The sequence below is a fragment of the Myxocyprinus asiaticus genome, chromosome 50, assembly GCF_019703515.2.
Source record: "Myxocyprinus asiaticus isolate MX2 ecotype Aquarium Trade chromosome 50, UBuf_Myxa_2, whole genome shotgun sequence".
Taxonomy (NCBI): domain Eukaryota; kingdom Metazoa; phylum Chordata; class Actinopteri; order Cypriniformes; family Catostomidae; genus Myxocyprinus; species Myxocyprinus asiaticus.
The window spans coordinates 15805963-15831131 of NC_059393.1; the positions used below are offsets into that span (position 1 = coordinate 15805963).

General features: G+C 39.4%; 3 protein-coding genes across 5 annotated transcripts in view; 1 reads left to right on the top strand and 2 right to left on the bottom strand.

Moving 5' to 3' along the window:
• The window catches only part of LOC127439199 (yjeF N-terminal domain-containing 3), a 44929-nt gene extending 42543 nt beyond the window's left edge, over nucleotides 1–2386 (bottom strand). The window contains exon 1 of the mRNA XM_051695345.1: nucleotides 2195–2386. Within this exon, the coding sequence (XP_051551305.1) occupies nucleotides 2195–2253 (59 nt within the window). The 5' untranslated portion in view covers nucleotides 2254–2386. The remainder of the gene's footprint in view (nucleotides 1–2194) is intronic.
• Nucleotides 2387–5655: 3269 nt separating this feature from the next.
• On the top strand, nucleotides 5656–6489 carry LOC127438896 (testis-specific serine/threonine-protein kinase 6-like). The gene has a single exon (XM_051694803.1). It carries the CDS (start codon nucleotides 5656–5658, stop codon nucleotides 6487–6489), a length of 834 nt encoding a protein of 277 aa, XP_051550763.1.
• A 69-nt stretch (nucleotides 6490–6558) lies between these two features.
• LOC127439193 (transcriptional repressor p66-alpha-like) overlaps nucleotides 6559–25169 on the bottom strand; it is a 42319-nt gene continuing 23708 nt past the window's right edge. For 2 of the 3 annotated variants that reach the window (XM_051695334.1, XM_051695336.1), the window contains exons 2-11: nucleotides 22341–22584; nucleotides 15912–16038; nucleotides 15595–15723; nucleotides 14921–14992; nucleotides 13920–14039; nucleotides 13533–13727; nucleotides 12848–13109; nucleotides 12104–12531; nucleotides 8686–8905; nucleotides 6559–8549 (exon numbers count right to left, since the gene is read on the bottom strand). In XM_051695334.1, the coding sequence (XP_051551294.1) occupies nucleotides 8416–8549; nucleotides 8686–8905; nucleotides 12104–12531; nucleotides 12848–13109; nucleotides 13533–13727; nucleotides 13920–14039; nucleotides 14921–14992; nucleotides 15595–15723; nucleotides 15912–16038; nucleotides 22341–22584 (1931 nt within the window). In that variant the 3' untranslated portion in view covers nucleotides 6559–8415. The remainder of the gene's footprint in view (nucleotides 8550–8685; nucleotides 8906–12103; nucleotides 12532–12847; nucleotides 13110–13532; nucleotides 13728–13919; nucleotides 14040–14920; nucleotides 14993–15594; nucleotides 15724–15911; nucleotides 16039–22340; nucleotides 22585–25169) is intronic. The other variant, XM_051695335.1, reaches the window with a different exon arrangement.

Consider the following 25169-nt stretch of genomic DNA (forward strand, 5'->3'; position numbering starts at 1 on the left):
CCACAAGGATTTTAGTTACGTGCTTTGATGAACCGGACAATCATTGTAGTCCTTATGTAGCTACTCGTTAGCAATGTACGTATTAAAAAACACAGCAGCTACAAAATTTTTATTTGAGGTATGATTGTAATTTGTGTTGTAGAACAAAACCTGAAAGTATCTTCAAGTAACATTAACCACAGACACTATTTAACTACTACTACTACTGCTACTACTAATAAAAACGCTATTATAAAAATGTGATTTGAAATTTGCCATCTTTGCTCATTTTAGATCTGCAGCCAGGTTGTTTGAGCCAATCACTTGAGCCGTAAATGCGATGTGACTAAACACACTGGGCTGCAGGAAAATTATGTTATGACAATGTTGATTAAGTGATGGCACCACAAGAATACACACAGTTGCTAGCCCTTAACTAGTGGCTGTCTTGTGTTGTGACGTCAAAGGCAGCAGAGAAAAATATACGTCCATTTTACGCATTTAAGAGCCTGCAAAAAAAAAAAAAAAAATCAATAAAAAAAAAAAAAAAATGGACTAATATTTTCCCCTATCAGCTCCCACTGATGAGTGATCAGTCACGTGACGGCCGATGCCGGAACTGAGCAGCCAAGATGGCAGCAAAGATGCCAGCTTCCAGGTCTCGAACTTCCAAGGAACTCTGCGCTAGCTCAGCAGATGGCATGAATTAATGTTAAAATGAATGTTAGCCTTTCTCCAGGTATTTTAGAGCTCCTTGGTCAGAATGCACAGATACTTTTAAAAGGCCATCAAAGGTGAAAGATTCATTCTTGTGGCCAAATGGTATAGTGACAACATATACCAGCAGGGGCTAAAAAGCCAAACTTTGGTTTCAACAGCCGGACAAATAAAACACCTTACTGTAACCCAGTACTGCCAGTCGTTGTGCTTCTCTTGGTTTTAGCGTCCATTACTTAAATCAATAAAAGGACACAGGGGCCACTGACATGTACACATTTCCAGGATACACAAATCAATCTTCTCTGCAAAACAGTAGAAGAAATGCCAATTGTTTTGCATTTCACACTTTCCATGCAAAAATCAACATTACCAGATATTATGAGGGTTTAAGTTGCAGGGGAACACAAATTTCCTTGGAATCCAGATCTTTAAACCCCAAATACTTAAATCCTATTATTCCATCAACCCTTAAAGTGTATTATTTGCCTCGTCTCTTGGTATATTTTAAACAGCCGTGGGCTGGTGTAAAGTGATTCACGAGGCCTCTCTTGTGAGGAAAATATTTAGTGCAGAAACCAAACCTTGTGCCACTAGCACTTCTGATCAAAACAGCATTTATTCTGTCACTTTGATGTAATTTTTAAAGATATCCTCTGGTTACACTGCTTCATATCTGCTAGGGAGACCAATCTAATCCAGTTGAACCCAATAACTGAATCTCATTCAGTAAGGGTGTCCCTAAATAACATATGAAGCAATTTGTCAAACCAACAAAGGACTGAGGTAATAAGTTGGATTAAATCAAAGGCAATTGGACACTTTTACATGCTCAAACTGTTTATGCTTTAGAAAGGGCTCTAACAATCACCATATGTCACTCAGAACTTCAAGAGACCTAGAGTACAAAGATAAAATGACGAACAAGCGACATCAACTCATTTAAAGAGCAAATCGCTGGCCATGATGTTGCCATCACAACGACCAGTAGCGAAATTGTCATATCACCTTTGTCGACATGCCTTAATCACCCAGAAACTGCCGTGGAAAGGGAGATGATGTGGAAATGGCCATTTCTTCCACCAGTTTTGTTGTCAACAAGGCACATTCCAGACATCCTGGTTATTAAACATGGCTGGGACTTAAGGGGGGCTAGGAGGGGCATTGCCCCCCTAGATCCCCCAAGAAACTTCTGAAGCTCCCGCTGTAACTGTCAGCGAAATGATCAAGGGGCACTCCGCCCCCCGGACTGACAGCGAAGCGAGCAACGTTCAGGAAAGGGATATTACAGACATCCCTGTGGGTGACACATCTTGTTAAGCTAAAAGTAACTACTCAAACAGACACAAAGGATGTCTGCAAAGACAGCTGTCACCCTTAATAACATCCTTTCATGAAAACATATCTTAAAAATGGTTTGAATATATACAAATCTTTCCTATTTGGTGACAGCATCAGTCTTTATACTAAAACAATAACCATAGTGTGTCCAACATACCTGAGATAACGCAATGGCTCTATAGTCTCTGGTTCTTTCTCGTTGGAGCTGTGATTCATCTTGATGGGTTTGTGATGAACTGATGATTGGTGATGAGATTCTCTTGTCACAGTCCCCCCGTTATTGCAGTCTCTTTTCTCACTCTGTGTGCCCTGCTTCTCTCTATCTCCACTGGCTTACTGGCTGATAAACCAGGCTCCACGCATAGATCAGCTACTCTTACTGGAAGTGTCAGCCAATTATGAGGCAGGGAGACACCATGAGTACCGTCTGATTGGCTGAACACCATTGATGCTGGAAGCTTAGTCAACCATAAACTGCATCCCTTTCAGATGGAGCATCCTCGGTGACAGAAGAGTGTGAATATGATAAATTCTAATGCTCATTCATCACAGTCTTGATTTTAAGTTTTTATATTTGTACCGTTTTTGGATATTATTTCTACACAATATATATATATATAAAGATTTACGCATTTCAATTTCAGAATAAAATTCCATAAAATGTTTAGTAATCTTTTAATAAATAAAATATAGCTAAATATTAAATTATATATATATATATATAGTTTTAATATTTAGAAAACTAAATATTTTACGTTTTATTAATTTAATGCAGTTAGTTTATTAATTTAAAACAGTACACAGTTCAGTTTGATGGATTTTTAATGAAACTGAAATGCATAAAACTTAAATGAGCTAAATATATATATATATGTGTGTGTGTGTAATATATATATATATATATATATATATTAGTGCATAATACTACAGCTCATATCAGTGTATCATATAATGCATAGATTATGTAAATAAGAATTTATATATATGCATTATATATTAGCAAGTCAAATGCATCACACCATGTTAACATTGTACAAAAGGAAAAGACAACACTGAATTTGTTACTTTTACAATACGCTTTTCACTCGAATTATGTCATGTCGATAATATAGTTATTTCAAAACAATTTAATTAGAAAAATAAAATAGAAGCATTTTGGTGGACTCAATACTTTTGAACAGCACTGTTTATAAATAGAGAATAATTAAGATGAATTCTTATAAATAGCTGCAAATATATTTTAAATTGCATTTCAACCCATTATTGCAAAGCTGCTAACCTTACCAGTATAAATGAATTTGTACTTAAGTAATACAAGTCAAAATAGATGGGTGTGAGTATATCCAACTCTAGTATGTTTCAAACAAGAACAGAAAATCAGGATTTGAGGAGACGTGTGTTGGGCAGGGACACACAGTAGTAAATGTCGCCGTCTACAGGTCTTCTAGTGTCATTGCAGGCAGCCTCACAGAACTCCCATTAGAGGCTGGAGAAATTAACACTGTAAATTGAGCCCCGAGAGCATTGAAAACTAATGAGACACATTTGTTCACATGCAATTAGAATCACTTTAATGATGTATCCCAGATCTCGCTGGCCATAAACCTGATGTGAGCGCAAGCACAAAGTCCAAATCAGATGTAAAAGGCAGATTGCTGAAATTTCAATGCAGCAACATGTTTCCAAATATCAATAGGCCTATAATTGACTGGCCGGTCTTGTTAGAGGTACCTGATAAGGAAGTATTATCTGTTGTTATCGTTTATAATTAGGGTTACTGATTTGAACAAACTCCTAAAATACACATCAAACTTGAATTAGAGAGATGTTTGGCATAATGTTGATTACCACAAAAAATTTATTTAGACTCCTCCCTCCTTTTCTTACAAAAAAAAAAAAAAAAAATTTGTATCTGGTTAGTGAGGCACTTACAATGGAAGTGAATGGGGCAAATATTTAGCTAAATGTTAAAATATTCACCGTTTCCAAAGTAAAGCCACAAGACGCAAACAATATGCGCGTTTACATTATTTTAGTGAGACAAAATCACTTACTAAACTTTTACTTTTATGTGTAAAGTTATATCCAATTTTACAACTTTGTTGCCAAAACTACGTGCTGTAAACCTAACGGCCATAAAAAATTATTTAAGCAAATGTACATCTAAATAAATTAACAAGTTTTGACAGAATTAAATGTAAGTGCTTTTATAAAATTATAAGCTTCAAATTTCAGCTTTTAAACTGTCCAATAAAACTTTCACTTCCATTGTAAGTGCCTAACTGTAATGTGTGATTTTTGCTTTTTCTTAAATAAAAGGAGGGGTGAGTCGAAAGGTATTGTTGTCATTATCAATATTACGCCACGAATGCTGCCGAATTGTGCGTAACTTATATTGAACCTGGAATATTACCTTTAATGTTATGCACATTTCATAACTCAAATTGTGCAGACCTCGTTGCAGTTAGCGCCATATTTAATTTCTGACTTGGAAAAAAAACAAAAAACAAAATCAAGGCTGTGAGGGAAAGAGTAAGCAACCACCCAGGGCACCCACGCAATGCACTAAAAACTACTCGAACACCTAAGCAACCATATATCACAGCCCTGGCAAGTACGTTTGCATCATATTGTGGCAGTTTTGCAAGTACCACTCATATTTTCTTCCAAAATAAATAAATCTAAAAATCAATAATACAGTATGTTCACCTGGTCTCTTCTTGCATATCTTAGAAACTTGTTTTACTTGATTCAGCAGCCAAAATTTCAATGCTGCCATTCACTGTTGAAAGGAGCTCCATAAGCTGAAACTAACCCAGATAGCACATGTACATTGAGATGTCTATTTTAGATCTTTTCATCTGGAAAGCATCACACTCTAATTTACATCTGCTAAACATCTTAAAAAGATCAGATTTACAAACATTCTAAATCATAAATGGCTTAAAGACATCTGCTGAATGTCTTATTGACATCAGAGACGTACTTATTTACATGCATCTTACAGACATCTTCCAGATGTAAACACACACATCAAATAGACGTCTGGGTGATGTACGTGTGCTATCAGGGTAAATTTTGTCCAAAGGCAAAATGGTGCCAATGAGACAACAAAAGATGTCAACTGTCACACCACTTCTTGGTAAATGTCTGTAGCCACCCACATCTTAAAATAACAGTCAAAAAGGCGACAGGCCACATTTCATCTCTTCTAAAATGATCGTTGAGTTATGAACAGACACATCTCAATCAAGCCTTCTGAATAAAATTTAAGCAAATACAAAATACTTCAAAAAAATACAAGATATAATGACTACTCTGTAGAAATGTCTCTGGGGAGCCAGATAAATAGTTAATTAATCTGGTTTATTTATGTGTTTTATGGTTGTTTTTTTTCATAGGAACTCCCATGTGTTGCCATCAGTGGTCTATTTCATTGCTTACCTGTGACATGTTCTATTATGACATCATAGAATAGAATGTAAATATCAGTCACATTGAGCATAAGATGTAAAATTCCATGAGATACTTTCCACTAAGGGCACGTTAAAGAGCAAGGAAGGATAACCAAACTCAAGCCAAGGTACTGATTGGCTGAGTTCTTGCTAGATTAAGATAATGCCAATTGATAAAGTTTTGAAAGGCATGGGCTACAAACCCATTGCCATTATTGGTGAGGGCAGTTTTTCCAAAGTTAAACTTGCCACCTCGAAGAAGCATCATTGTGATGTGGCCATCAAAATCGTGGACCGCGAAAAGGCTGAGAAAAAGTTTGTCGAAAAATTTCTTCCACGTGAACTGGCAATTTTGAGACAAGTGAAGCATGAACACATCATTCAAGTGTTTGAATTCATTGAGGTGGGCAGTAGGCTACTGTGTATCGTCATGGAAGCAGCAGAAAAAGATCTTCTCAAGAAGATACATGAAGTCAACCGCATCTCAAAAGACCAAAGCAAAACTTGGTTCTCTCAGATGGTCAGTGCTGTTGACTACCTGCACAAGTTGGACATTGTCCATCGAGATCTGAAATGCGAAAACATACTGCTGACAGCTAAAGACCAAGTGAAGGTCACAGACTTTGGTTTCGGCCGCTTCGCTGACACCTCCGACTGCAGTAGCACCTTCTGCGGTTCTGCAGCCTACACGCCCCCTGAAATCATTCTGGGTGAAGCATATGATCCAAAGAAATACGACGTATGGAGCCTTGGGGTGATTTTGTACGTCATGGTCACTGGAACTATGCCATATGATGACAGAAACATGAAACATCTTCCACGTCTTCAACGGAGGGCTTTGGTTTATCCAGACAGTGCTGATGTTGAGGAATCATGCCGTACCTTCATCGGGACCCTGCTCCAGTTCAACCCATCCCAACGTCCAACCATCCAACAGGTGGCAGAACATCCGTGGCTGCAGGTGCCAAAAGACCAGGGCGCAAGCACTGCCGATTAAAAGATGTGTTGCAAATGCAAATAATGGTGTCTTCATACAGTTCAATTCTCTTAAATTAAACAGACAAAACAGGTTAAAATTAGTTTTTATTATAATTATTAACTGATAAAGCAGAAATGGATGAAAAAGACAATGTTTTTTTTTTTTTAAACAATTCATAAAAGGGATGCGATACGATAAACAATGCTGGCATCCCAGGAAAATGGAATGGTGTTAGTTGTCAGCAGCAGTAGTCAGAACAGCAGTCTGAAACAAGGGCCTCCATGTCCGAAACACTCCACAGGCATTCAAGATCTTTGAATGGATCATCGTAAAAAGATAAAGTGTAGAAAAACTAAAACTGACGCAAGCATAACTAACATGACATGTTTGTTGGACTGCAATGACTAAGGACCCAAGCTGTCATTTATAAAATACATATCTGTTTAGCTAAAATACCAAGCGTACTGCTAGCAAATCAAATCAGATGAAAGGAAAATAAGAGATGGCAAAATAAGTGACCACCACCTTACAGGTAGGTACATAAGGACTTTGAATTCGCTATTCACTTGTGACTGTGTGCTACATTCAATAAGCAGTCATGCTTTTAAACATTTCCTTTAAGGAAAGATTAAGCTGTGCCAGTCTGCACAACTTCCGACAGGATCTAAAATGGTAGATAGAACATGAACAACTAGCAAAACTTTGCATTTAAATACGCTAAATACAGTCCAATCTTAAATTCGTAACCCTTTGAAACTACCTGGGGAGAAATCATGGGTTTAGAAATTCATTAAACTTGGGCTAATGGTATATATCCTTCATCTAAAGTGACATTTATAAATAATACAACATCCAAATATTAGATGCTCTTATAAGAAAGCCTGGGGTAGGGGAGAACATCACAACGTTAATCAAAAATGTAATGCAATATCAGATCTAACGCAATTTTCCTGTTATAACTGATATCAACAAATGTTGTAGGTCTAGTAGTCCTGTTGTGGCTGCTGCTTTAGTTAGTTAGTCCATCTCTGTAACCATCCCTGATGCACAATTCTTGTCTTTTATAAGCTTACAAAGAAAAACAACCCAAAGTATCCAAAAATAAACATTACACCAGCAGATGTATAACCACCTCAACAATATAACAATACCTTTTAAACTCGAAGCCTTTAAAAAAAGGCCATTTCGAATAAAGGGTGGAATGAGTCCACAGTTAAGCTAAGAAAAATAAAATACAAACTTATTGACATCGAATACACATGCATACACTCCCATATCTGTTCAAGAGACGATGTGAGAAATAGTTCACCCAAAAATGAAAATTTTAATGGTGAGTGAAACATGACAGAATGTTCATTTTTGGGTGAACTGTCCCTTTGAGCTTTTCACAGCTCAAGTAATTGTGTAGATGGTCAACAAAAGGTCAAAATGTAATTTCTGGCATTACGCAGGAAGTCTACAGTCCCATCTTCTCCACTTCCTATGGGTAATGTGTCCGTCAGTCTCTGGAACTCTGAACAAAGGCTGTAGCTCACATAATAAAGCCTTTTCTCCACTTGAAGAGCCATTAGGAGCCACAAATTGGGAGCTGGTGGGCGACATGACCACCGTGCATGTGTATTAGATCACTAAAGACCATAGGGTACTGGAGGGATGCAGTAGATGGATACAAAGGCCTATACAAAAGGTTCTCATGCCTCCTTTATCACTGATCCCGGTACAGTTCTCCTCTAGGACACACTTATTGGCCTATAGGGATTTCTTACCTCAGACCGTACAAGTAAAGGTCTCAGAACAAAAGAGAAATAGAGAGAAAATATATCTTTTTAATTTTATTATTGCTTAATGGCTGGTTGTCTGACATTGAAAACCAACCAAATGTCCAAAAGTCAGGATTATAATCTATGAGAAATATTAGGATCATTTAATCGGTGGAATGGGGTATTATTTCCATGTGTTTGCCGTTTGGGAAATGGAGCGGGAAGGGATCATGTCCAAGAGGTACTCTCGCTGACGGTCCACCGGAGAAGTTGTCCTGTGCACAGAGAGGCTGGGGTTGACATAAGCCATGGTGACACCTGCCGAGGAGGATGTTTAGAGGTTAACAAGCATTCAAAACAAATTATAATCAATCAATTTACCTATCTACCTATCTATCTGAGAAAGGTAGGGGCAGAAATGTTATTTGTTGGTGTTTTAGATAGCATTATATACCTGTGGTCCCACTGTTCTGTTTCCTCCAGGTATTGGTGGTGGGGTTGCTGCTGCTGGTGCCCTTGTCCCCTGCCCTCATGGCATGCTTACCTGGCCTGCTAACTAGCACGGCAGCCGTGACGGCATTCTGGAGCTGAGATGACGTGGAGCAGCTGTGGCTCACCCCGCGTACGCCCGTGTTTAAGGCCTGCTGTACGCTGCGTGACAGCTGTCCTTGGTTCTGAGAGGAGAAAGGGAACATTAGTGTCCAAAGAGTCATTCAGGAGAGTAATATTTTTAATGGAAACAACAAAAACACTTTTAAATGAACTTGTTGTGTTTACACCAATGCTTGCATTAGCGCCGTGATGGGAGAAATGTGTCTCGAGTTGTTCCTGGCAGGCTACTCAGTCTTACAGGCTACATATGGTTAGAATTTGAGATGGGGGCAGGGTTAGGGCAGCTTCTGCCTGCCAGGAGCAAACCCAGGCACCTTCGAACAATGGGTTGTTAGCATCAATAATGCAACTCGCACTATGAATAATGATAGACCAATATATTAGCTTGCACGATATTATTCCCATTTTGCGATTATCGCCATTGGCTGATAACTGTGTTAGCATCACAGAAGTGATTTGTCAATGGATAGTCAACACTTTCAAGGTTTTTTCTTTTTAAGTTTTTGCAAATTTGAGTAAATATTGCATAAGTATTTCTTTCACTTGAGGAATGTTGCATACACAATCTGACTTGCTGTTGTTAATTTGTATTATGTTTATCAGGATATATATCAGCCATCCTGCTCTCTAGATATTGGCCACTAGATATATATCAGCCACTGAAAAATGCATATCGATCGACCACTATTTATGAATTGCGTTCTGGCACATTTCAAAATCAGAATCAGAATGAGCTTTATTGCCAAGTGTTCTCACGTACACAAGTAATTTTTTTTGTTGATAGGAGAAACAAGTGCACACAGAACATAACAGTGAGACACAGAATATAAAACAAGGTAAGAGTATAAATAGACATAGAAATAATAGGACATATAACAGAATGGCATATGTACATGTGCAAATGGTAATGTATGTGCAGGTAGGAGTATGTAGAGTTACTGATTTAAATATGTGAATTTACATATGTACATGAGATAAGTATTTACATTATTGCACTATGGGGGAGTCCTGAGGCAGTTTAATTGTTCATTAGGAAAATGGCCTGAGGGTAAAAACTGTTCTTGTGCCTGGATGTCCTGGCACTCAGTGCTCTGTAGTGTTGGCCAGAGGGCAACCATTCAAAGAGGGAGTGTGTAGGGTGTGTGGGGTCCAGAGTGATTCTACCTACACGATTCCTAACTCTGGAGACGTACAGGTCTTGGAGGGTGGGCAGGGGGGCACCAATAATCCTCTCAGCAGTCCTGACTGTCCGTTGTAGTTTCCTTCCGTCTGATTTGGTGGCTGAACCAAACCAGACAGTTATAGATGTACACAAGACAGACTCAAATGATGGCCACGTAGAACTGTGTCAGCAGCTCCTGTGGCAGGTTGAACTTCCTCAGCTGGCGAAGGAAGTACAACCTCTGCGGAGCCTTCTTCACAATGGAGCCTATCTGGGTGTCCCACTTCAGGTCCTGAGAGATCTCCACTGTTTTGAGCATGTTCAGCCCAAGGTTGTTGTGACCGCATCAGACAGCCAGCTGATCAACCTCCCATCTGTATGCAGACTAGTCACCATCACGGATGAGGCCAATGACCGTGGTGTCGTCTGCAAACTTCAGGAGCTTGACAGTGGGGTCTTTTGCAGTGCAGTCATTCGTGTACAGGGAAAGGAGCAGTAGAGAGAGAACGCATCCCTGAGGAGCACCAGAGCTAATAGTGAGGATCCCGGATGTGAGTTTCCCCAGTCTCACTAGCTGCTGCGTATCTGCCAGAAAGCTGGTGATCCATTGACAGATTGGTGTGGGCACGGAGAGCTGGGTCAGTTTGGTTGAGAGAAAATCAGGCATGATGGTATTAAAGGCTGAACTGAAGTCCACAAATAAGATCTATGCATAAGTCCCAGGTCTGACGAGGTGTTGCAGGATATAATGCAGTCCCATATTGACAGCATCAACCACAGACCTGTTTGCTCGGTAAGCAAACTGAAGGGGGTCCAGTGATGTCCTTCAGGTAGGCCAAAACCAGTCTCTTCAACAACTTCATGACCACAGACGTGAGAACGACAGTTCTGTAGTCATTAAGTCCAGTGATTTTGGGTTTTTTGGGGACCGGAATGATGGTGGAGCTTTTGAAGCAGCAGGGAACTTCACACTGCTCCAGTGATCTATTGAAGACCTGCATGAAAATGGGGGCCAGTTGGTCAGCGCAGACATGAAGACAGGCAGGTGAAACACCATCTGGGCATGAAGCTTTCCTTGTCTTTTGTTTCCAAAAGACCCGGCACACATCCTACTCACAGATCATAAGTGCAGATTGAATAGCAGAAGGTGGGAGGAGGGGGGTTCCAGAAGGTGTTGGTGTGTGTGTGAAGTGAAGATCAGAGCGGGGGAGTTGTGCAAGACTGGGCTTTTCAAACCTGCAGTAAAACACCTTCAGTTCATCAGCCATTAGTTGACTCTCTACAGAGCGAGGGGGAGTTGTCTTGTACTTGGTGATGCTTTTTAGGCCTTTCCACACAGATGCAGGATTGTTGGCTGAAAACTGTTTTTGAGCTTTTCAGAGTAGCTTCTTTTAGCCAATGATTTCCTTAGTAAGTGTGTTCCTGGCCTAGTTGTACAATATTTCAGAACACAACAATAACTTGTGAAATTGAACTTGCATACCTAAAGCATTTGCAATGAGGTACTTGTGTAGAGAATGTTTCGGGTCTACCCAACAGCTTTCCGTTTTAGTGAGCATGTCAGTATATTAGCATGCACAGTTATAATCGAGCTACAGTGGGTTTTTGCGTAGTCGTGCTACGGTATTTATCGGTCCATCCAAGTACACGTCACAGTGCGTAATCAAATATTTAAAGGAAGGACAACACTTTAGACTTACGAAGCATGCGCAAAACGCTAAGTCCAATTGTGGTCCCATTAACGTGTATGCATGCTGGACGAAATGAAGCTACAAATTCATTGTTTAGGTCTGTCAGTCTAACTTCACAGAGAGAAAAAAAAAAAAAAAAAAAGAGACTGGTATGATTTCAATCGGACTAAAGCGGTTACATGATATTTTAAACAGACAAATTATTTAGTCAGACTGAAATCAAACTTTTAAATAGCATTTAAATGTTCTGATTGGGTTGCTAGGCTGATTCAAACCATTAACTTGAGTGATTTGTAGCGTTACAAACCCAAGTATACCCTAGCCTAAACAATGCAGAAAAAAATAAATTTATGTTATGGACAATGTAATGCTCAGTAATAAACAGCCACTCTTAGAGTATCCAGTACCTGTTTGATGGTGGTGTGGTAGCGGCCGACCAATGTTGCCCTGTTGCTCTGCTGCTGTGGCAGAGACGTGCGAACCTGCTTATACTGTGGCGACACCAGCATGTGTTCTGATTTAATCACAGGTGAGGATGAGGAGGATGAAGATGAGGGGGTGGTGGTCTTTGAGACGGGTGAAGCGGCCTGCTGCAGAATGCGCTGCTCGATCTCCTGCTCCTGCTGCAGGGCTTTGACAAAGGCGGCCTTCAGACGGCTTGTATGCTCCGCCTTCAGCACTTTCTTCTGGTTGGAGCTCATGCACTGCTCGCACAGGGTGGAGCTGTTGCTCTTTTCTTGTCTCCAGCGAGACGTGAAGTCTGTCTGGCACTGGGCACATGTGAAGGGTTCCTTAGGTGCCAGGGTGGACACAAACTCGGCCTGCGGCTGCTTACCTGGAAGGTAGACAAGTGATTTAAGATATTACATGCTTTTTTTCAAAACTTACCAGTCAAAAGGTTCATGACAACATATTTGTGTTGGTAGGTGGTTACTTATTAGCCCAAGTCTATATGATATTCTGGTCCCTAGATATGGCTCTGGTCCCTTAAAGTAAGTCTATGGGAACTTTTTTGCCCGTTTTATTGTCCAACAGGTGAAAATTGCAAAACTGATCACTTTTACAGAAAAATTTTAAAGCACAACTGCTTTTCTCTATAATATAAACCAAAGCTTTCAGAAACAAAATATGTTCTACTAGGCTGTACTCACTTTTAGCCAGTGTATCTAGAAGGTTCTGGACCACCATCTCCAGCCCCACCAGGTAAATGAACTCATTATTGGCTGCAGAGGGCAGGAAATTGAGCTCCGGTGCTGGTGGTTTAGGTGGCGGGATCTCAAGTAGGGTTTTCTCCAACTGTTTTCGTAATGCAAGCTTGGCAGCGGCCTGACGGCTGGCGGGAGAGTCATTGACAGAGGATGTGCTGGTGCCCAAGCCAGATTGAGAGGATATTTTTAAACCAGTTGGGGATGCCTGGACATGGGAAAACATAACAGTTTGAGGTATTTTGATGAAAAATACACTGCATAAAATTACTATACTGAATCAATTATGCATTTCAAAACAAGAAATCTTATTCTATAAAATTTCCTTATAACAGCTTATAATTCTTATAAGCCTTCACAGAATCAGAGTCACATTTTTGTGGGAAAAATGTATTTAAATATGGTTAAATGTTAAACTGAGATGAGAGTACTGCACTATTACGATTTCACTCTTGCCATAAATGATCATACAAAGAGGTGTGTATAGAATTTTGTGAATTATGGCTGTTTGAATACTGATTTTGAGCTTTCTGCCAAATTCTCTGCAAACCTACTTATAACTTTGTAACTTATAATGGTTCGAAGCTTTTACTTATAATCTACAGCTATATAGTAAGTAAATGACAGTGACCTGTGGGACGAGGACACTGGCATTGGCAACATTGGCCACACGGATCAAGCCCTGTTGGATGATTCTCTGGCCCTGTACCTGCACGCTGGGTACAGAGGTCCGTGGGCCCAGCAGTAGAGGAGGAGGACCAGAACCAGAGTGCTGTTGCTGCTGCTGCCTCAGGGTCGCAATCTGCTGTGGGGTCACTGCGATGGGCTACAACACAAATGAAAAAGGATTGATTTTAGTGGTTGACAGATAATGGGACGGAGGCCTGAATTTTCAGCGTATCACCAATTGATTTCAAAAGTGTAAGTTTCATTATGACACAGTGACACATGACAGTAAAACCACATTAAGTTTTTTCTTAAAGTGAATTATGAGTACTTAAGTTGTTGCAGTACACACCTGTGAGCCTCTGACTAAGGGTGGCATGACTACTGTATTATGGGAGCCGTGCTTGGAGCCCTGCACTCCACCTCGAACCAGAGGAGGAGGAATGACTGTCCCTGAGTTTCGGTTGGAGACCTAAACACAACATAAGTATTTAATGCTGCGTTCCATTTGTCTCGGAAGTTGGAGCTCAGGACTCGGATCGAGAAATCCGAGTTGGATGCGTTCCATTACACACAACACGACAAGTCGGAAAAAAAGATGGACGCCTCCAGGAAAGTAATTGTTGCACTAGCTCTTTTGGAGTACAGAGAGCTACAAAATAAGTATGCCCTTCACCTAAGAGACTTCGAGGAAGATGACAGAAAGCGGAGAAGGTGTGTTAATGTTTCCGCATATTTGATTGTATCAAAACATGTTAACCACGTTTTAATCAAACCAGCGGTGTAAACAAAGGGCAATGCCCTATGGAAGTACAAACGTATATTTGCAATATAAATTTGCCTAACGGGGTTTGTGTGTAAACTGTTTTTCGGTTTGTAACGTTAGGCAGTGTTGTTGTAGCAACATTGACCATTGTTCTTGTAGCAGCAGCGACCTAGCCAATTTTAGCTGTACCAGTTTATAAACAACACATTATGTGGTAATTTACGCATAACAGGATCGTAGCAACATGCCTATAGGCAACAGTAATACAGTATTGTGTATATGACTTACTAAATTGGACACAAAAGACAAAAGTGCTAAAAAAAAAAAAAAACTTTAAACCCACAGCATACTACAGTCGATGCTCTTCGCAGCCATCTTGCTTTCTGAACTCGGGGTCCTCTGAGTTCGTCCAACTTTCCGAGTAGGAATTCCGACATCGGGGGGTGTTCCATTTGTCAGTTCCGGTCTCGGAACTCGGAAAATAACTTGGAGCTCCAACTTCCGAGACAAATGGAACGCACGATAAGCCTTAACAGCTCAGTAACTAACAGAGCCAATCTGCAAAAAATAGACTGAACATAACTGACCTGTAGGGGTCCTTTAGTGGATGAGATGCTGCCTCTGACAAGAGGTGGAGGAGCAGCCACAGAATTGGTTGACTGAGAAAGAGAAGAGAGATGTGAGAATCAGAACAAAAATGAAAGTGGTGTGTGTAAACATGGCTGATTTTACTAGAAAGATGTGAACGTTTTGTTTTTAGTCAAAGCTATATGATATGTTAAGTTGCATCCAACAGCCTGCTAGTTATGACTAGGCCCAGATGGAATCTGTAAATATTGTCACAATTCTTTTGTGCTAACTGTGGGGGGGAAAGCTGTGGAATGAATTTAATTATAACGGAATATGTTAAACGAAACTGCAATTACTACACTTTTCCTCACAGTAAAAACAGTTAAAATAGCAAACAAATTGTGTTCAATGACTGCGCCAACGATATGCATAGACGAGGGCTGTCTGCATGTCAAGAAAATTTGGGCCGCGAGTGGACAGTCTGCATGGACTGTGCTGATGATATTTACTTCACACGCACTGTGCGTGGAGTGATCAGCAATGCGGACAACCTAAGTACTGTATATTTTGGCCTAAATTCAGCAGAAATCTGCCGAGCTTTCAATGGACTTCTGCAGGCACAGATTCCCTGTGGATCTGGTTATGACTCCTTTAAACTTTTGCAAACATCTTTACAGGAGAGAGCTGTTACCTTTTGTACGCCATCTTTTTGGGTCTGACTTTGCCGAAGTTTCTTCAGTAGGACGAGTTTGGCCTCCTGCAGACGCAGTTCTTCTTGCAGCTGCTTGATGATGCGTTCACGCTCGGATGGGCTGCTCTTCTTCACACCAAAAGGGAGGAAAGTCAAGTTAACAATTGAACAGAACATTGTCAATTGATGTGAGAAGTCGGTGCATAAAACTTGATTTGGATGACATGAATTACCTTGTCGTGTCAAGTGCAAATGATCTGGCAAAATGAATTTCTATTTAATTGTAAATGTAGACAACGTACTAGAAGCGACATTACCATTAGCATCTCGGTATCCATCTTCTTAAAACTGTGGATGACCCCATTCATACAAGGACTAGAAGGCTCATTGTCCGACAGAACAATGACATCATCTGGCGTCGGAGGTCGCTCTTTCTTTATATCACTGAAAGAGACAAATGAAATGATATATCATGGATGAAAATACACTGACATTTCCATGTCCCACTTTAAAATTTGTTTCTTTAAAAAAGCATTTACTTTTCCTATGTTAAAATACAATCCCAGCTTAAGTATACAAATCCAACTTTAAGTAAGCCATTCATAAGTTGATTCTCCCAAAAAGCAAAAACATTGTGGCACTATTAAAACAATTCTCTATTTGAGATTCCCAACCAACCCGATACATCAACATTGGCTCAACTAATAACATTGGCTCAACCAATACTTATCTGTTTGCCCAACCAATTGAAGATGGGGGAAAACAGTTTGAAAAGTCAATATTTTTGAAATTCGGTTTGATGGTGCTAATGCAGCAAAGATAACACTTCACCTGTAAATATTTTAGACTAAAGACTAAAATTGTATTTCCTGCACTGCCCACAAGAGGTCGTAGTAAGACCAGTAAATTGTGTAGCTCAAGGAGCTGCACAAGAAGCTTAACTCTGATCAAAAGATCCATTTACATGTAAAGAAGGTGATCGGGTCTCATTGCTCTCATCCACAACATTAAAGACCCCTCCAAGCCGTATTTCATGCCCAGTTCAAATGAGATAGAAAGATAAGAAATGTATCTACAAGCAGCGCTTCAGGCTTAAAAGCTATAAGCCGTTCCACCAGAGAAAGACGATATTGGTCTCAAGTTGACTTCAGGAGCTCTGGGTCTACAGCCCCTCCTAAGTGACGGACTTTATGAGACGTAGGATGAGGGGGATGGGATGGCTAAAGGCAAGGCTATTGTGTGTACTCTGTCCTCAACTTTCACTGCAGGCAGGGTACTCGCATATCAACAAAGACACCCTCTTTCATGCGTGACATGGCAGCCTCTGTGCATGGGGAGTGTGGGAGAGGGCAGATGGGAAGACTGGTATTGGCACAGGCTCACTGCAACTTCTAGGAGAAGGGTCACTTATTAGGCATGTTGTAGTAAAAGTGCTGACCAAGAATCAAAGGGTTTTTCCTGGGTCAAACATGTTTTTCAGTGGTGTCTGAAGAACACGATCATCCATACGCACAAAGTTGGTTATTACATAATTGCAATTAATTAATATTTAACATAATTATGTAGCTGTATATCATGGTTACATTGGACATACAAGTTATTTTGTATAATCTACGCATGATAAATGAAACCAGGATGAATATCATTACATTTCAATGCAGGAAAATCCCTGCAGATTTTTGTCATTAATGAAACCAATTGCTTCGGAGTAGTTGCAGCTACTAAATTAGACTTTTGCAATGTCAGTTATGTGGTTGCAAGGGTGTTCGGAGTGCTTTCTAAAGCCGCTTTTCCACCATCGGGCCAAATAGTTCTGAGCACGGTACGGAACGGTCACAGTAGCATTTCCACAGGAGCACGGTTCGGCACAGCACGATTATAAACCGTTCTTGGGAACGAAATTCTCGGCACGGTTAGCTAGCCATACTCAACCGTGCTGGTAGAATGGCTTTAGTACGTAGCGACTCATTTAGTGTATCTTCATGATTTTATTATGATGGTTTAACTAGTATTGTAGACTACATTTATTTTTGTACATGTCTTTTTCAACATGGAAGTAGACTACTAACTCATTTAAACTCAAAATACATCAATATATTTCTCATATACTATTTTCATATAATACTTGCATAATACTGTGTCAATAAATCTCATTTAAAGCTAGAACTTTTACCTTTCGGCATGTTCGTGTCCGGTGGTAAACACAAGCCCTCAGCAAATGATGGTAAACCTCGCACCTTTTTCTCTTAATTTTCCTTTTTGCGACATGGTCCGTGCCTTTGCTGTTTGCTGGCAGAGTAAAACCAGTGAAAAAAGCAGTCCTGAAACTGGAATATGCAATCATCCTCCATAGCACGCCACATTCGATCTAATGTTTACCTCTCACGCGGATCTGTTACGTACACCCTACTGATTTCACAGAACCACGGTGAAAAAAGAAAAACATAACCGTGCCAACTGGCCCAGATCGGCACGGTTTTGCGATGAGAACTGTTCGCCCCGATGGTGGAAAAGCAGCTTAAATGGTTAATTACTGATCCAAGTCAAAAGAGCTCACCCTTGTAGGCCTGGGTAAAAATGCAGCCCAATAGAACTTATAAAATGAATCAAACAACAATAAAAATAAAATTATAACTTTGGATAACTTAAGTAGCTTTAAAAAGTATTAATGTATTAAAATCATACAGTGAAGACCAGTCATTTATGTAGCTTTGGGTTACATTTCATTACATTTTCAATTTCTGAATGTTTACTCAAATACTTGATACTGCTGTTAAAAACTTTAAGCACCCTTTTCTTAATTGGTATCTGTTTTGTATTGTTTTGATTTGTTCAATTGCTTGTAATTTGTTTATTTGTTCTTTATTACTGATCATTTAATTGTCTTGAATAATTACTCAATAACTTCAATGTTTAAATCAAATTAGTATTTTTTGTAGCATCAAAATTGGTTGAGAATTGTCAAATTTCTTTCATATGCAAATAAAATGGACATTATAACTGAAATATAGCCCATCCAAATTCATCAGAATCAAATCAAAAGCTTGTGAATTGTAATCGAATAAGGAAATCTGTATCAAGACTAGGGCTGCACAATTAATAGAAAAAATAAAATAAAAAAAATAGAGATTACAATGACTGCAGCAGCACTTAATGTCAACTGCACAATTCCCATTAGGTGTACTCCAGAAATTTCTTATGTCTTTTTTGAAACACTGAGCAATGTAATCGATCAGAGACATGTGTGTTGTATGCAATAGTGCAATAATAAATCAGTTACTGAATCCGAATATCCATTCTTCCCTACATTATAGTATGTCAAAAACAGTATGCCAAAGGAGTACTATGTCCGAATCCTCAGAATTCATAAATGAGTAAGCGAGAAATACCTGGATGAATTATTATTTCCACTGAGATTCTAAATGGCGGATCAACTGGACACTAAATGGTGCTTGTTCAACAAAACCAGAGTAGATTATTTTCACGGTTGTTGTTCTCGTTTCGAAAACATGGAGTGTTTAGACAGAGACTATTTAGCCAAGACGGTTACTTCTTTTAAAATGAATGGGAGAAATTGGAAAGGCCATGGATGTAGAGAAGGAAGTCCCGCTTTAAAGGTAAAAGAGCCAATCATCTTTTAGAAGTTAAGATGTCTGTGTGTCTTTTTAGCATGATTTGAGCTAAAGAAGCACAATTTATGATACCATTGTTGTCAGACTTTTTCTTTGATCGTAATCTTGACAAATTGTTTTGAAGATTTCGGACTTTCCACATTAAAGTAGCTTTACTTGTATGCCGCTTCCAGCCATAGATGGGCTGATGGCGTCCCAAAGATGGACTGGCTGGCTATGACTCCGAGTGGACTACCCTTGCCTTGAAAAGGACATTGGTTTAGATTAGTCTGGGCACAGACAGAATCGGACTTATTTTTTTTTTTTTTTTTTGCATTTTCTGCACTGACTTTGTTGGAAAAATCTCTGAATTTTTGCAGAATGGATTAAAACATGGTCAAATGTGTTGAGAGTACTACAGTCTTGATGGCTGCTGAGGGTTCAAATCAAATTATCTAATAAACATACAAGGGGCAAGGGAAGGTGAGGAAATTTGAGAATGAACGAGTCCCAACTCAGCAGAAATCTACAGTTTTGCTATCAGTAACAGTTCTACAGAGTTTAGCAAAGTCTGATACATGCTTTATGTCTCATGAACTAGGATTTATAGCTTAAACATGATGACATGCAGTTGCCCTAAACAAAGATGACCTCAAAAGCTAACACATGGACTAAAAGCCACAAAAATGTCAACGTTCACTTCATGGGGTCATTAATACTTGGGGGTTAGGAGTTTTTCTAAACTCTTTACTCCAGTTATAATGAATAGTTCTAGTAATGCTTGCCTTGACAGCACGACAACATAATCCAAAACTCCTGTAATCTGGAACTAACACTTTGAATGGCAGGATGTCTCCAAAGTCTGAGCATCCATTCCTCATGCAGCACTAAAGATGGGATGACGAAGAGGGGTCAAGTAAACTCTCCAATTGCAAGACCTATTCTAGTAAATTGACACTTAAAAGAGAGGAAGAAACAATACATATCCCTGAACAGCACTTAGCTGTCACTTTCCAGTACCACTGAGTGTTCCTTAAAAGCAAGTGAGTCAATTAAAGCCATCCTCCATATAGTGTCCAAATTTACTGAAACCACTCAGAGTTAATATTGTTTCCTCATGGGAGCACCTGTTATGCTTATCTAATGGGCTGGTGAGTCAGTATCTGCCTCAAAATGACAACTAAACACTAACCATAACTTTACCAGAAATGACCTATCACTTCCTGTGCATGATCCAGCACCAATAAGATCACATGATGCAAGAATTTCCCTCTGGTCACATGACTCACACCCTCCCTTTTCTTTAACTGTTCCTGCCAGTGTGGAAACCATGGCAACGGCTGGCTGAAACCAGTTTGTGACACAGGCCTCGTTTAGCAAAGTCAGGCAGGCTTCAGGTGCGACAGAAAAGGCTTTGAACTTTAAATGGGGTATGGGACCTGAGGGAAGACTGAAATGCTGAGAAAGCACAATCTTGAGTATGCTCTCTGGGAAAAGTTTAGTGTTCGGCGGCCGTGTTTGCAGAGTGTGACATCTTTCACTCAACTTTCTTCCCCTCCCCCACCCCACATGGCATCAGGCCACCTCCTTTGTCCTCTTCACTTTATCATGAGCTCGGCTCTTGTGGTTTGTCACTACCTTTGTTTGTTTGTTCCATTCAAATTGCCATCACAAGTCAGTGGGAACTGCCACCTTCAGATTATGGTGCTAAATGTTCACCATTTAGACATTTCAAAACATGGGTCGCCATTTGCACAGTGATAATTTTATTTTTATTGTAAGTGGTGCTCGTTACAGTTGGAGATTTGAACAAAACTCTAACCCTTAAGTATTACACTTGCCACATACCTAGTCCTGCACCGTTCGTGCTACAGACATGAATGATACCTCATATCTTTGTATGGGGAGAACTGGGAAAAGTAATGAGCCAGATTTGAAGTTGCACTACCAGCATGAACACCACAAGTCATGTGTCACATGCACGGCAAGTTACGCTCCGAGAAGACCTAAGGCCTCATTTATAAAGATGTGCAAAGATTCATCCTAAACATTAATGTACAAAAATTTCCAAAATTTCCCTATGAACAATTTATAAAATGTAATATGCAAAATAAACAGTATGCATATAAACGTAAAAGACCAGAGGCTTCATTTATAAAGTTGCGTAGAATCATCCTAAACATTAATGTACGATAATTACCTAAATGTTCCTACGAACGACTTCTAAAACGTAATTCGTAAAATATAGCATATGCAAACCACATGTGGATAAACAAAACAAGACCAGGGGCCTCGTATATAAAGGTGTTGCATGGAATCATCATAAGCATTAATATATGATAATTTCTGACATGTTCCTACGAATGATTTATAAAACATAATTTGTAAAATAAACCGTTTGCCTATAAATGTAAAAGACCAGAGGCCTTATTTATAAAAATGTGCATAGAATCATCCTAAACATTAATGTACGATAATTTCCTAAATGTTCCTGTGAACGATTTATAAATTGTATTATGTAAAATAAACTGTATGCACAAAAATCCCAAATGCATCCCATTTTATTAATCACAAATAATTGTAACATTCTCATGGATGTAAATGTGGTCACCCATTTACACAATTAAAATAAAGTCTTTATGAAAGCTTCTTCTGCCACGCGTGCATAAGACCATTTTCATGTCAATTTCTGTCTTTATACATTCCGATTTGTTTGTCTCTTTTAACGCTTAATTAAATCCATAGCATTTAGAATCAAAGTTGTTTTTTTTAAATACCAAAGTTAAAGCACCACCAGGCAACTAAAAACAGACTTAACCTAAGCTGAATGGTGTAAATCTGTAGTCATGTCCTTCTTTGCATCTACTTGATACTTTGTTTACTTTGCATTTAACAGAGGCTTTATATTCGGAGCATCTAGTAGGTAGAGTCTCAGTGAAGCAGCCTGAGGTTAAGTGCCCTCAATAACAGCACAAATATGAAATGGCAGGTGTGAGATCTCTGTAATTCTACAGCCAACACGTCACCACTTGTGCTAGCAAGCACTTTCATTTATTACCCCATTAAATATCTTGATAAACACAGTTTTCTTTCTTTTAGTGTACCAACACAGTGATTTGAAAGTGTGTTGCCTACCTCTTGGATGTGCTCATGTCCATGGGCTCGTCACTGGTCTGCACCTCCACCTTGATGGTGGCCTTCACCTCTCCGGCCCTCAGGATGTTGGCCACCTTGTTGGCCTGTTCGCTTCTGGTCTTCAGTCCATCAACAGCTTCCAGTTTAACCCTTTTTAAGTCTGGGTCTGCGGCGGGGGCATCTCGCTCCAGCGCCCGCTTTTGACTGCGCGTCTGACGCACAGCGTCTTCTGACATCTTCTCACCTGTAAATGAACATCATAAAATGAGTCAAGCATTCAGAAAGAAAATCAGCTTTGATCAGATTGAGTTTATAAGATAACAAAAAATAAATAAAAATAAGTATAGCCTAATAGACCATACAATATAGCAGTTGACCAAAGAGTTTTTAAAATGGCCAATGCCGATATCTTGAGCAAGCTGGCTGATAACCAGTCTAATGCACACAAAATGAACGAAACACTCATTTCACACCATAGTTCAAAATTTCCTCCTAACCACTGAAAACAAAAATAGTTTATAATCCACTGACAAAGCTGTCAGATCTTGAAATTTAAAATGATGAATGAATACTTGTGTTAACAGAGCCCAACAGTCTGGTGCCGAAAGTAAAAATACCTCTTATTTTTTTCATAGGGGAATTGATTTTTAAGGATAACTCAACCTTTTTATTGACAGGCCTACCGTGAGCTACGAGGTTGTTAATCAATGCTATATGCTTCTGTTCAAGCTGCCGGTCCATGTTATTTCAACTTGATTTTTAAAATTGCATTTAATAGCATAATCTGTGGTGAATAACTACACTTCCCATGATCCTGAGTTGGAAAATCCACCAATCAGAGAATATCAGCAAACAAACCGCAGCTAAAGATCCCTGCAGTGACCGCCACTTCCGTGATGCATTGCAAATGACGCAACAGATGGTGCTTCTCAATCGGAAGGCTGCAGCCTAGTTAGGCTGGATATCTCGGCTGCCATGTCATCAAGTACTATCAATAGCAGTCTCAATTGTGAGGACACTTGGAAGGCAGCCTCGTTTCGCAGCCTTCATTCGCCACATTTTGGAGGATGCATGAGGTGCATCCTTCGTGGCCTTCAATCACCCATAATCCTTTGCACAATTCAGATTTTTTTTAAAGAAAATATCAGAAAACAAATCGAACAGATGTGCACCCTCCTGGTGGCTTCCTCCATTTCTACAAATTTGTTGTAGTGGTTCACAAATAATTTTTCTTTGAAATTTTCATGCCATGACCGTGGGGGCAAAAACCTTTATGACGTATCCATGCAGGTTTACTAGACTGACTGTCTCATTCATAGCGCTGAATGCTGAGGAGGATCTTAGCCAGCAGCCTCAGAAGGACTGATCTTGCTAGGCTGCAGCCTTTCATTTGAGAAGCACCAAGGGTCATCTCAGTACACTCTGAAATAGGGTTGTCACGATACCATAATCATATCTTACAATTATATACCAGCTAAAGTATCATGATACCAAGTAGTATCACGATACCACATGATAGTGTGTTAATTCTTCACACAGTTTGTCACAGCAAATGTGGTTCTTAGAAACTAGCCATTCCACTCGTTGCTCAGGATGTGGTGAAAATAACGGATAGATGAACTGGGAGAAGGCTCAAATGAACTAACTTGTTACCTAATACATTCTTAGTTTGATGTAAAAAATAAATAAATAAATAATATATATATATATATATATATATTATTTGCTGCAACAAAACAGCCAGTTCAAATGGCAACATCTTTAAACTTTTATTCCATTATTTCTGTGAATATTTGAATGTTGGTAACATAAAAATAAAGACTGATTTGAGCAGCTGTTTCATTATTATAACCGCTTCAGCACCGGTCTCCTGGTAAACAGCAGCGCAAGTGCAAATTACACACACATCAGTTTGATCACACGGCTCAGGGTCGTGATCTAATCATAAGAGCAAACTTAGCAAAGTTACCGTCACCATGCATTCGTAATTGGAAAAAAGTTAAACGAGTGCAACGTTCAATTTTTCAGAGAAATGGTAAATCTGTAAATGTTAAGATAAAGCATTTAGGTTAAATGAAGTGGCACAAACCCGTGTGTATTCTGCAGAGGCAGTGGGATGTGTCTAAAAGTGTTTAATAAGGTTGCTGGTGTTTCCCCCTTTGGCTTGAAATCTCTGTTGACATTCAGGGCAGATGGGTTTTCCTGGTCTCATCAGCCAAAACCCAAAATAATTCAAAATCTCGCTACATGAATTGTGTTGTGTAAAAAGCTTCTTACTCTCCCAAAGTTTTATTTAAATCCATATTATCCATTAGGAGACACGACCGCCAAATTAACACGCGGGGATTCATATGTGTGTGTTTGAAGCATGGGAAAACCACTCATTGATAAATAAACAATACCATGTAAGGGGCAAATTCTAAACAGCATTTTGCGCTCTTAAAAAGGCACTGCGTGAAGAGGATGCCACTCGAAAAGACTATATTTTTAATGTTATTGCAGACATAGGTCTGATTTACAGTTGTGCTCAAAAGTTTGCACACCCTGGCAGAAATTGTGAAATTTTGGCATTGATTTTGAAAATAGGACTGATCATGCAAAAAATGTCTTTTATTTAAGGATAGTGATCATATGAAGCCCTTTATCATCACATAGTTGTTTGGCTCCTTTTCAAATGATAATGATAACAAAAATCACCCAAATGGCCCTGATCAAAAGTTTACATACCCTTGAATGTTTGGCCTTGTTACAGACACACACACACAGGTTTAAATGGCAATTAAAGGTTAATTTCCCACACCTGTGGCTTTTTAAATTGCAATTAGGGTC

Coding starts and splice junctions, on each gene's coding strand:
- LOC127438896 (XM_051694803.1), top strand. CDS start 5,656: ATGCCAATTGATAAAGTTTTGAAAGGCATGGGCTACAAACCCATTGCC.